The 12,127-nt window shown below is 31.7% G+C and overlaps 1 protein-coding gene, 1 long non-coding RNA gene and 1 pseudogene across 2 annotated transcripts; all 3 read right to left on the bottom strand.

Annotated features, from left to right (window-relative positions):
• Positions 1-2,653: 2,653 nt before the first annotated feature.
• Positions 2,654-5,777, bottom strand: LOC149402599 (uncharacterized). The gene is made up of 6 exons (XM_089608455.1): positions 5,635-5,777; positions 3,761-3,830; positions 3,368-3,641; positions 3,184-3,280; positions 2,979-3,100; positions 2,654-2,715 (listed from the first exon to the last, which is right to left on the bottom strand). The coding sequence occupies exons 1-6, from the start codon at positions 5,775-5,777 to the stop codon at positions 2,654-2,656; spliced, it is 768 nt and encodes a 255-aa protein (XP_089464581.1).
• Positions 5,778-8,516: 2,739 nt separating this feature from the next.
• Positions 8,517-10,034, bottom strand: LOC149402600 (uncharacterized; annotated as a pseudogene).
• Positions 10,035-11,215: 1,181 nt separating this feature from the next.
• Positions 11,216-11,969, bottom strand: LOC149402601 (uncharacterized). Its single transcript, XR_016296049.1, has 3 exons — positions 11,926-11,969; positions 11,359-11,411; positions 11,216-11,239 (listed from the first exon to the last, which is right to left on the bottom strand). It is a non-coding gene; the product is annotated as an uncharacterized LOC149402601 (long non-coding RNA).
• Between the last annotated feature and the right edge of the window lie 158 nt (positions 11,970-12,127).

Below are 12,127 nucleotides of genomic sequence, written 5' to 3' on the forward strand. Positions count from 1 at the left end.
TCATTTTTCTTGTCCAAATACATAATATTGATAGAGTGCACGATATCTTGAGATGACATTTAATTACCATATTTGAATTTGAATTTTGTTTTAGGATTTCTCAAAGCATGTTTGTTTGTTTATAGTTCTTTGTATCCGTTACGACTTCTGGAAATATTTTTTCTGCCAACATCAATTCAATTCCTTTGTTGAATGACTCCAACTTCAAGTCATGGGAAGGAGAACTTGCTGATTGTTCTCGGGATCATGGATCTGGCCTGGTGATAAGAACTGAACCTCCTCTAGCACGTACGGACAAGAGTACCTCTGATGACAAGAGGGAGATGGAAAAGTGGGAGAGATCGAATCTCATGTGCATGATGATCATGAAGGAAACCATTCTAGAAGCATTCATGGGCACTATGTCTGATTCTATTTGCTACAGCTACGGAATTCCTTACTGATATTGAGAAAAATGTTTGTACAAAACAAAAAGTATGAATTGGTTTGCTCTTGACAAGTCTGATTTCAAATAAGTATAAGGGTAAAGGCAAGATCATGGAGTACATACTAGAGATGTGTCATCTTGCTTCAAAGATGAAAGCACTTAAGCTTGAACTCTCTGAGGACTTGCTAGTGCATTTAATTATGATATCTCTTCCTACATAGTTTCACTATAATTGACATATAGATCTTATTTCAAGACTTGTAAATTATCCATATAAGGCAAAATACAAAATATGGGTAGACTTGTAGGGAAACGTGTCATTTGTTGACAATTATCTCAACAAATCATGTCGATTGTTGACATATATGTCCACAAGTTGTGCCGATTGTAGACATATGTCAACAAATGGTGTAATTTGTTGATATATAAATATATATATATATATATATATAAACAAATTATGTCATTTGTTTATATATTAACAAATTGTGTCATTTGTTGACATTTATATCAACAAATCATGTCATTTGTTGACATATATGTCAACAAATCAGGTCATTTGTTGACATCTATGTCAGCACATCAACAAACTTTCTAGTGTTGTCATTTGTTGACATGTACATGTCAATAAATTGTGTCATTTGTTGACATATATATGTCAACAAATCGACAAACTTTTTTGACATATACGAGATTGAGAAAAAAAAAAGAAAAAAAGAGAGTAAAGGGTAAAATGGATACAAATATTTTCTTTCCTCTTTTTACTCATATAGAATTGTCCAAATTAGTGTTTTAGTTGAGAACGAGGTAGATGACCCGCGCGTTGCTGCGGGTTATATTTTAGTTTTGGAATTTTTTCTTGGAAGATCGATATGCAGCAGAAGAACGTGGTCGTGTCAACTACTTTTTATCCTAGTTTAAAAACTCAGATGCTATTCTGTGACATGAATTTCTATGGATTTATTATATAATAACTATGTAATACTGAGGTAAGAAAATGAATTATATGTAAAAGTATGGTACAAAGTGTTTGCTATCTCATGCTACCTACAGGTGTAAGGAGTTGACTTCTTATATGATAGCAAAAATATATACATATACCCCTTGTTTTCCAAAAAAAAAAAGAGTAATATACATGACAAAAGGTTACTACTCCTTCATTTCCGGTTCTTCCCCATTTTCACTATAAGTGAAAAGAAACATGTAGTGAACCTAATATATGAGAAGTTCGTTATTATGCCTGTTAACATATATATACATACATAAGTAGTATATTATATTCCAAAATAATAGCAAAAATGCTCCATTTCGGTGGGAGATGTCCTGTTGTGCTGCAAATAAAAAGACCCAAATCGAATGTCAGTCATTATTTGCAAGGACATTATAATTTGTTTCCATGGCAAGTTTCTAAAGTGTGTAAATAATGTTTAGGAGATATAAAAACACAGACAGCTAATATATAATAAAGAAGAAGTACCTTAATTATTGGAGCTTTTCCGGTCCTTGTGTTTGCTATCTTAAACTTTCTAGTCCGAAGGGTTTAACTTCTTGTACGGCAGTAAGTATATATACATATTTATGTCCCTTGTTTTTCCAAAAAAGTATAACACATGACAAAAAGTTATTGCTTCTTCCTTTTTGTGTCCTCCTCGTTTTCACTATAGGTCAAGAAAAGCATTTACTGAACTTAATATATGAGAGATTAGTTACTATTGTAAAATGATAGATATTTACCTGAAAAGCTTTCGTTTGAGAGATGTTGATGGCGTTTCTTCTTCAACACTACAGTAAAGAGTGAAGTACTTAGGTAAATGAGAATGTTATTCCTATAAAGAAATTGTATATATTTTATTACCTGGAACTTAATGGTTTTGGATTTGGAGTTTTTGGGATCAAGCTTGGAGCACTTGAAACTGGGATTTCATTTTTTCCTTGTATAAAGCCGTGATCACCGCACCACCATGATGTCCCCGAGGATTTGACCATTTTATTGCAAGTGGGGCAGGAATTGTAATACTAGCCTTCTGTTGTATCGAAGTTTGTGATTGTTGCATTGATTGTGTATTTAGCATTCTATAATAAAGCATCAAAATAAGTAGAAGATTTAGGTTTGAAACATCAACATAAAAATAAGTGAACCTAATTGAATAATATTAAATGACATACCAGATCAGATATTTTAAGCTCATTAATTTTCTTCATGTTTTTTTTTTATTTTTTGCTATTCTATGGGCTCAACTGATTTTGTTGGTGGCAGTACCTCAACTTTTGTTGCTTGGTTGAGGAATCTGTAGATGAATAGGAAAAAATACAGTTGTTATTGAGTATCTAAATAGATATTAGTTATATCTTAAGCAGTATGCAGTCCATTTTTTTCAATAACACTTTTTGAGTTTACCTTGTTTTTAAAGTTTCGGTGTCTGCCGAAGGTGGAAAAAAAAAATTTATTGACGAAGATGTGCTTGCCACATATGGTTTTCCTGAATAATAATTATTAGATAACATGTTAACTAATATATATTTTAAAAACTAAGATGAATTTATATAATACCTAAGTATTGTTTGACCAGCATTGCTGCGAAGACTGTGACCCTCGTTTCGTCGGTTAATTTACCAAGTTCTTCATCAAACTTTTGTGCCAGTTCTCCCCACAATGTAACTTGTAAATTGTCACTTATGCAAAAAGAAGAAAATACTTAAAATCCAGAAGATAAAATACTTTTCTAGGGTGACTATAAATTATAGAAATCAATTACCTGATGTTTTGAATATTGATCGTTTTCCTTAACGTAACTCTGTTGTTGACGCCGGATTCTTGTATTGGCTGGACGCTTTTTAGAACTCCTATTACATCTGGGTATCAATATTGATATTGAGAATTTAAATTATATTTGAGAATTGTATTCATACAAAGGTAATTAAATTGAATAAGAATATTACCGGTCATAATATTGTTGTTATCGATTCTCTCTGAAAGGTGGTCGTACTCAACAAAGTAAAACTTGTGCGGGGGTATCTTTGGAGCTTCTGAAGAAACCAGCGTGAAGCTTGATACTTTTGTTAATTGTATCATTGCGCTATGAGGGACGACTCTGTATTTGGCCTTGTTATGGTCAACGAAGAAGTTTCTGATTTCATATATATTGCCTGTCTGGATTTTTGGTGAGACAATATCGATATCCCGAGCCCTGATTGTTGCATGTATTGTTTCATGCTGTTATTAATTGAGAAAGAATATGGAAGTCATTAGCACAATGTAATGAACACAATGTTTAAACATATTAAACAATTTTTTATAGCATATATATAATTTCAATACATTTAAATACGTACCTCTTCATCAACCAAAATATAGTCCTCAGTCATTACTCGGCCAGTGGTAAAGTCTTTGTTAGTCCAACCTCTGGAAAACCTACCGACTATCACATTATATTGCTGGTTCGGTCGTATGGATTTGATTGGTGTGGCCATTATATGTTAATTCACAGCAATAATACATGTGATGATAATATAAAATTTAATATGACATATGTTGGTCCTTTCCTTATGTAACGCTATGAAGAATTTCTTTGTAGACTATATTTTTTTTTTATGTAATTTGGATATTTATCCATCGATTTATGTATTAATATTAACAATCCAGCCGGTGCTTTGACTCTTGACAAAACTACATACAATTGACCATGAGTAAAAATTTCATTTTCTACGTATAAACCGATTTTATCTAAAGACTGTCCTTGGCCTTTATTTATTGTCATGGCATATGAAAGTTTTACAGGAAATTGTCTTCTTTTCAAAATGAATGGCCATTTTGATTCATGAACAGTCATTTCTATTTTAGGGATATACACTATATCATTTGTATTTTCTGAATTGATTATTTGACCTTCATTTATTCTATTTGTTAGTTGTGTTATTATTAATCTTGTTCCATTACATAGTCCTAAAGATTGATTCAAATTTCGTAATAACATGATGGGGGCTCCGATTTTCAAATTTAATTCATGTGGTGGTAATCCATTAAAATTCAATGTGTTTAAATATTCTTGTGGATATAATAGATTTAATTCGTCAATATTTCCATAAGACGGTAAAATTGTATCGTAGCTGTAATATATTTTAGATTCAGCTGGAACTAATGATAAGATATACTTGTTTATTTCATCAACGATTTTATTTTCAAATAATTGGCTGCGTAGCCATCTTAAACGCTAGCAATTTTTTTTTAGCCAACCTTTCGTTAATATGCTGTAAATAGCCATATTGCTTACGTGGTAGCTTATTAATTAAATTAGGTTTACACTTTTGCCCTTATTTAATTCACAGATTTTTTTAATTAGGCATTTTTTTTTTCAAATTTAGAATCAAATAATGAAACCGAATAGGGAAGTTTTCAAATTTGAAATTTGAAATTTCCTGCAGATTTTAAAAGTTAATATCCCATTTATTGTTATGTTTTTGGAAGTTTTTAGCGTTGACTTTAGGTAATTAGTATCTATTTTCGTGGAAATTTATATGGATAAACTCTGTAAATATATTTTTCATTTATTGATATTATTTTGTCTTCCATATATTCATAATTTCCAGATTTTTCGTGCTCAAAATATTTCCATATTTTTTTTCAGTTTATTTACTCGAATATACTGTAAATATGCTTTGTATTTACAGTGAATATACTGTAAATATGCTTTGTATTTACAATGAATATAATGTAAATAAGCTTCGTATTTACAAGAATATACTGTAAATATGTTTTCTATTTACACGAACATACTGTTAATGTGAGCAACAACCAAAAAAAAAATGTTCTTCGCGGTGTCCATGTTTCCGATCGGGACCTTGGACGCAGATCGCGGAGAGGAGGACGAAGTGACGCTTGACAGAGGTGGTGACGTGGTGGTGGTTGTGATTAGAAGTGGTGGCGGCGGCCAAAAATGAAGAACAAACAATCTCAATCATAGCGTGAGCATAAAACAACCCGGAAGACATCTCTAAATCATCAAACGATTCTCAGAATCCAAAAAGCTCCAATTTCAAATACATAAACCCCAATTCTCATTTTTCGGCCAAAATCAAATCATAACCACCAAATCCAGCAATTCACAACCCAAATCTAACCTCTATTTGAAGATTTACACTCGGAATAAGAAAAAACCCAATCTTGAACCCTAAATTTAAAACCCATTTTGGAGAAGAAGATTTCTCACCTTGATGGCTGTGAAATCATCTCTTCGGTGCTCTCTGCGTCGTTTCCCGGTGTCTCCTCTCGGTCCGGCATCCTCGACGGCTCGTGGTTGTCCTCGTCTTCTCGGCTGGAACACGCGCGGGTGGTGCTCGGTCTCGGCCGCATTGATGACGCGCAAGGAATGAAAAAGAAGATAGGAGAAGGAGATGAAGGAGACGATGACGACGAGAGAGAGAGAGAGAGAGAGAGAGAGAGAGAGAGAGAGAGAGAGAGAGAGAGAGAGAGAGAGAGAGAGAGAGAGAGAGAGAGAGAGAGTAGGGGTTGCTCGGTCTCGGCCATTGATGGCGGCCAAATCCTTTTCTTTCTTTTTTTCTCTGAAAAAGCAGCTTGCGGTTGCGTGTGAATGCAGAGATACAGTTATAATGACCTTCCTTGATTTTCGCTATCATTAATGACCAAATATTTGAGCTAATGATCTTTAATGATCGTGATCACAAAATGGGCGGGAATAACAAAGGGCAATCCCGTCCCATTTTTACTGTAAATAAATCCCAATGGCTATTTACCATTAATTAACTAAATGTGGGCTAAAAATAAATTGCTTATTTTCGGGAGGCCATTTAGCTTAATTACTCATTTATTTTTAGGGGCTACTATGGTTCGTGTTTTTAAATATTCAATATTATTAAAATTATAAATGAATTAATTATATATTGAATGTGTAATATTTTGTATTGGGTTAAAATCATAATGTAATAAAAAAATTTCAGGTATTTTAATCCATGTAGCATCTTCATTTTCTATATCTTTGATTCCTTCTGCAGTACGTTCACCAATGCTAGAAATCCATGTAGAAAATTTTGTAATATTTTCTTTTTCGTCAGCTGATATATTTTGTCGAGCAAGTTGCATATTCTGTGTTAGATGTAGGATATTAAACTGTGGCCACAGGTAAGAATTAGTTAGAGTGGCGTCAATTATTTGTGCTTTACATCCAGATGTGATAATCGGTAAGATTTGTCGAAAATCACCCCCCAAGACCATAGACATTCCTCCAAATGGTAGATTGCAATTTTTTTCAGATCTTGTAATGATTTATCTAAGGCTTCAAAACAATATCTATTATTCGTTGGTGCTTCATCCCATAATATGAGGGACGTCTTGTCGAACAATTTGCTAATTGTGTTTGTTTTTTAATGTGACATGTAGAGAATTTATCTACCAATAATGGTATTTTAAATCTAGAATGTGCAGTTCTGCCTTTTGGTAGTAATAAAGAGGCAATTCCTGAAGAAGCAATAGCTAGAACAATTTTATTATTTTATCTTAATTTACTAATAATAGTGTTCCATAAATATTTCTTCCCCGTTCCTCCGTATCCGTAAATAAAGTATAGTTTCGGATCGTGATTTTGAACTGAGTTTATAATTTTGTTGTATATATTTTGTTGCTCTATATTCAAATGTGAAACTAAATTCAAATTTTATTCTTTCAATTGATTTGTATCATAATTTAATTCGTCTCTTAAAAGTTTATTATTTAAATCATCGAGTAGTGATTCTTTTGGCAAAGGGAGGTGGTAATTTTTCAAACTTGATGAATTCATATTTAATATTTTCTCTAATTCGTAAAGGACGTAATCACGTAGTTCATATTCAGGTATCTTAAACTGATCACTATTAAATAATTTATGAATTCTATATACAATGTCGTCAGTCATGAGTTTTCAATGTTTGTCAAATAACTGAATTGGATCATTTACATTACAAAATAAAAGAAGTAGAACAAATAGATGTCTTAGTTGTGTTGTTGTTGAAATAAACGCGACTTCCAAAATTGAATCGTTCCATTCTTTGTCATCTACTAATAATCCTAAAGCATTACATGTTGATTGGAATGTTGGGTATTTTACATCATCGATTGTTCGTAAAGATTCAAAGCTAGTAGCTCCTTTTTTTATAATTGAGAAGTAATCTTAAATAATATAGCTCTCCCGAATTTGGGTGAACATAATATGTACGTCCGATTGTGTAACCAAATTTTCTTGGAGTCCAAATTTTATCTCGATTGTTCCAAACCCATTTTTTGGGGAATTGTATATAGGTTAATTTTCTAGCTTCCTCGTTGGATTTGTTTATAGTCATCCACTCCGTTAAAGTTGTTTTCTCAATTCCTGGTTGTCTCAAAATGTTTTCAAGTTTTTGATTTGAATGATATGTAATATTTTGTGTATATGGTAAGTGAATTGATAATCGTTGAATATGTGATCTTCTATGATGTATAGGATATTCAAATAATCTCCATGTAGCTTCATATGGTGTAATATAGCGACAATTGATATAATTTTTTATGTCATCAATATTTGTATTTGTTTGTACTGAATTTTCGGAGAATATATTATTTTCAAAAACTGCTCTTATACGGTCCAGTCCTTTTGTCAAGTATTTAAATAAATATTTGATAAGCATTGATTGAGAAAAAATTTCACTATTTATATGAGCATTAAATTTGAGACACAATTCTCTATTGTAAGGTACAACAAATCTGTTATCTAATTTAATTTGTTCTTTTTATGAAAAAGAGGTGTTTTTCTTCGTTTATAGCTAATAATTCCATTTTCATCGATTGTTGTTTCATTTGTAAATAGTTTAGGAAATTTCTTAGAGCATATAGAATTTTTCATGCAAGGGGCATTTGTCTTTGCAAGACCACACGGCCCATGCATCATGAATTCAGTAACTATATTATATCCTATCAAGTCGGTGCTAGGGTCTGGTATCTCTTCTGAAATGATTTTGTCAATTTGTGATGGGTCGTTTATTTTATGTTCAGGATGTATTCAAAATAAGAAATGACAGTGTGGTAATTCTCTTTTTTGGAATTCGACAACGTATAAATCAGCAATTACTGGTCCAAAAATAGTTCCTGATTTTATAGTTAGAAGTATTTGATTCAATTTCATTTTGAATACTCTTGTTACTATATTAGGTCGATCTTCTGATTTTTGGCCGGGGATTAATGATAGTGCTCTTGCAATTTCAGGCCATTTTGGATTACATGTGAAAGTTACAAACAAATCAGGATTTCCATATTTTCTACAAATAGCCATCGCGCCTTGATAATTTTGTAACATATATCTCGGACTTCCTGTATGACTCGATGGAAGAATTATTTTTTTCCCTATTGTATTGGTGTCGGTATTTCCTCTATTAACGGCATCTTGAATACCTTGATAGATTTCAGATCTTAGATTTTTTTGGTTTTTTCTAACAAAATCTAATCGATCTTCTTCTACAGAAAAATATGCATCAACTAAATATTGTTGCAATAATCTACCACTTCGCAGTAGAGTATTCTTTGAAGTAGAGCGTTGTTGTAATTGATAGCAATAAACCGCTCTCATTGGAATTCTTTTACGTGAAGGTTGCTTATCCAAATGATCAGTATTCAATTTTAAGTTAGGTCTATACCCATCTTCTCCGTACGGAAAGAGTAGTGGATATTGTAGCGACATGTAGGAAGGATGTAATTTTGTGATTCGTTGTAGATTATTAGTTTGTGTTTCTACAATAATGTCTTTTCCTTGTTCATAATCTCCAATGTCACCAACAATTAATCCACCGATGTCATTCGATGTTGGTAGATCATATTGATCAGAATCGCTATTTCTTCTACCTAAAAGTCTTAGTCTAATATTTGGAATATTTGTCTATTCATATCTATCTCTTATAGTTCTAAAAGTTTTTACTAATATATTTGTTTCATCTAACATATCAATTAATTTTTTAAGAATTGATTCAGTGATAAAGTTTGAGTCATCTTTGAATTCTAATGTAGACATTCTATTTTGTATTTCATTATTAGTGTCATATATATATAATTGGGCAAATCTGGGAGGTTTATTATTAGTTGGTAATAGAGAACCTAATAAATGATGTACTTGTCCACTTATTTTAAATATATATGCACCTTGATAATTATTAATATTTGTATCTATATTAGCTCCAAAAGATGTTAGAGCTAACATCGAATTTAGTGTACGAATATATATATATATATATATTTTGGTAGTAAATGGTCTCTGGTTCACTATTACAGCTTAAGAAATGATCTAATATTGGCGGACTCTCCTTTAGTAAGGGTAGTTTCACTTAATTCTTTTGACAACATAAATTATATGTGGGTGGACCACTTACATTTGAACGTTCATCAAACCAGAATAATGTCCCACAATACTCGCAATAATATTTATAGTCACCCAAATCTAGATATGAGGTATTCTCTGTCGCTACTACTTTGGGAGATTTTATTTGCATATTGGAAATTAACGATAATCTTTTTTTAGTTTTACGGGATACCGTTGATGTTTTCGGGAGCAGGATCAATGATTTCATCATCCAAGTAGTTGGTATTTGTCGCCATGTTACTATTAATATTATTACATCTTCTATGTTTATTCTTTGGGCAACTACGTGGATTTATAGATAGATTACTACGCTTTCTACTCATGAATAATGAAGACTAAGAAGAGGTAAAGGAAAAAAAAAATAGTGATTAAATATAATAAAAATGAAAACTTTATACGGAAACTAAGTAGTTGGATTCTACTGAAATTTGTAAAGCCTATCACAGAAAATAGCTATAAATATATGTGCAATTGATTGAATAAGTCGTACAACAATACTTGTAGAAACCTAAGTTGTAGTATGAAGTAACTGTCTAGGTAATTTAGGTAATTTTGTATAACGTGAGTACTCTTTTTTGTAATGCTAGTAGTCATAATGAAAGATGACATATTAGGAGACATTAGGGTAAAGTAGAAACTGTTATAAAACCGTTGACAAAAGAAATTGTAGCAACTTACTTGTAGAAGGTCTGAAGCAAGCAGCAATATACGATGGATGGACAACCAAATCACAGTTATTTGACCTAAATACAAATCAGCGATACGAACATATGTGATTACTTGAAAAGATCAGGATTCCTGATATTTCTAAGAATAACGCAAGTCTAAAACTCATAATACCGATATAAGTTCATACATAGCTTATGTAAGTTGTATGAAATTAGAGAGAAAAGTGTAGATTAATAATAGTATAAATATGGCTAGCTTCTTCTTCTGGTGTATTTTCTTTCTAATACGTAATTCAAATTACCGAAACTACTCTCAGGTACATCAAGAAAATATATTAAAAAAATTTAAATTTTTAGTAGTAATAAAAAAGAATGACCAATTTGGATACACAATTTAAAATCGGAGCAGTACAACATCCAGTCCATAAAAAGAAGTTATATTTTGCATGCAGTAAAGTGTTGACTATTTAGAATTGAAAGGACTTACTTTATACAATAGATGGTAGGTGATACGATAAACGACCAGACAAACTATTTTAGCTGAAAAGGAATAAAGAAACATGAGCATATATTAATACATGAAAGGATAGCAAGTTTTGATATTAATAATCGCATCACATATATAACAACGATAATAAGAATACGTGGTCATGCAAATGGTATTTCAATCTAAAATAAGAAAAATATAGTTAACGTTTACTTACTTTATACAGTAGGCGATACGATGGAGCGAGCAGCAATATATTAAACACCAAACTATACAACTATTTGACCTTGAAAAAAATAGCAAAAAGGAACACATGTTATTTCAACGCGAAGTGAAAGCGATATAATAAATTATTGACTCGAATAATTGAGAAGACTTTATATATATGCAGTAGCTAAATCATACACTGGAGCACATAACAATATACGATCGACGATTGCAGTATAGAGTTGTTTGACCTTGAAAGAAATAAAAAAGATGAAAATATGTTATTACATGAAAATATAGTCGGTTTAAATATTAATAATAACAACACAAATACGAAGATGATAATAAGAATATATGGCCAGGTCACACATACGCTGTTTAAAAAGAGACATCATATTTTTTTTTGGGCATTCTCATATTTGTGAAGAACCCTAAAGGTAGGTATTAATTTTTATTTTTTGTGGAACTTTTTCTTATCTGCAAAATTAAACAAAAATATTTTAGTGTACATATCGTTGTCAGTTTGAAAAACTTCCAAAACAGTATAAAATATTTCATGTAAGCTACCTGAAAAATTATTATTTAAGTGTGTGGACATACACATACACATAAAAACACGAAATAAATATTGAAGAAGAAGAAGAAGACAGAACAACAACAAAGTCTTGGTTAGGATAAGACAAAGTAGGTGACCATAAGGGAAATAAAGGGGAACAAAAGAGTGAGTAACGGTAAAAGGTTGGAGATTTTTTTTACGATTTACACCTTGGAGATTGATAACGATGATGGTGAGACGTTCGAAAGTTGGTGTATTTTCTGGAAAAGTGATATGTGAAAGGCACCAAAGTATTCACTCAGCCTTGTATGTATAACCATCAGATATATCTAAAATATTGCGTGCTCAATTATGAAGTGATACATGGCCAGACCAGACCAAATTTTGTGTGGCTGCCTAAGTCCATGTGAT

Source organism: Urtica dioica, chromosome 3 (genome assembly GCF_054948205.1).
Source record: "Urtica dioica subsp. dioica isolate 48M chromosome 3, U.dioica_male_clone48M_v1_H2, whole genome shotgun sequence".
NCBI lineage: Eukaryota > Viridiplantae > Streptophyta > Magnoliopsida > Rosales > Urticaceae > Urtica > Urtica dioica.

Coding starts and splice junctions, on each gene's coding strand:
- LOC149402599 (XM_089608455.1), bottom strand. CDS start 5,777: ATGCGGCCGAGACCGAGCACCACCCGCGCGTGTTCCAGCCGAGAAGAC. Junction 3,642..3,760: donor ATATTTTGGTTGATGAAGAG/GTACGTATTTAA, acceptor AATTAATAACAG/CATGAAACAATACATGCAAC. Junction 2,716..2,978: donor GCTGGTCAAACAATACTTAG/GTATTATATAAA, acceptor ATTCATCTACAG/ATTCCTCAACCAAGCAACAA.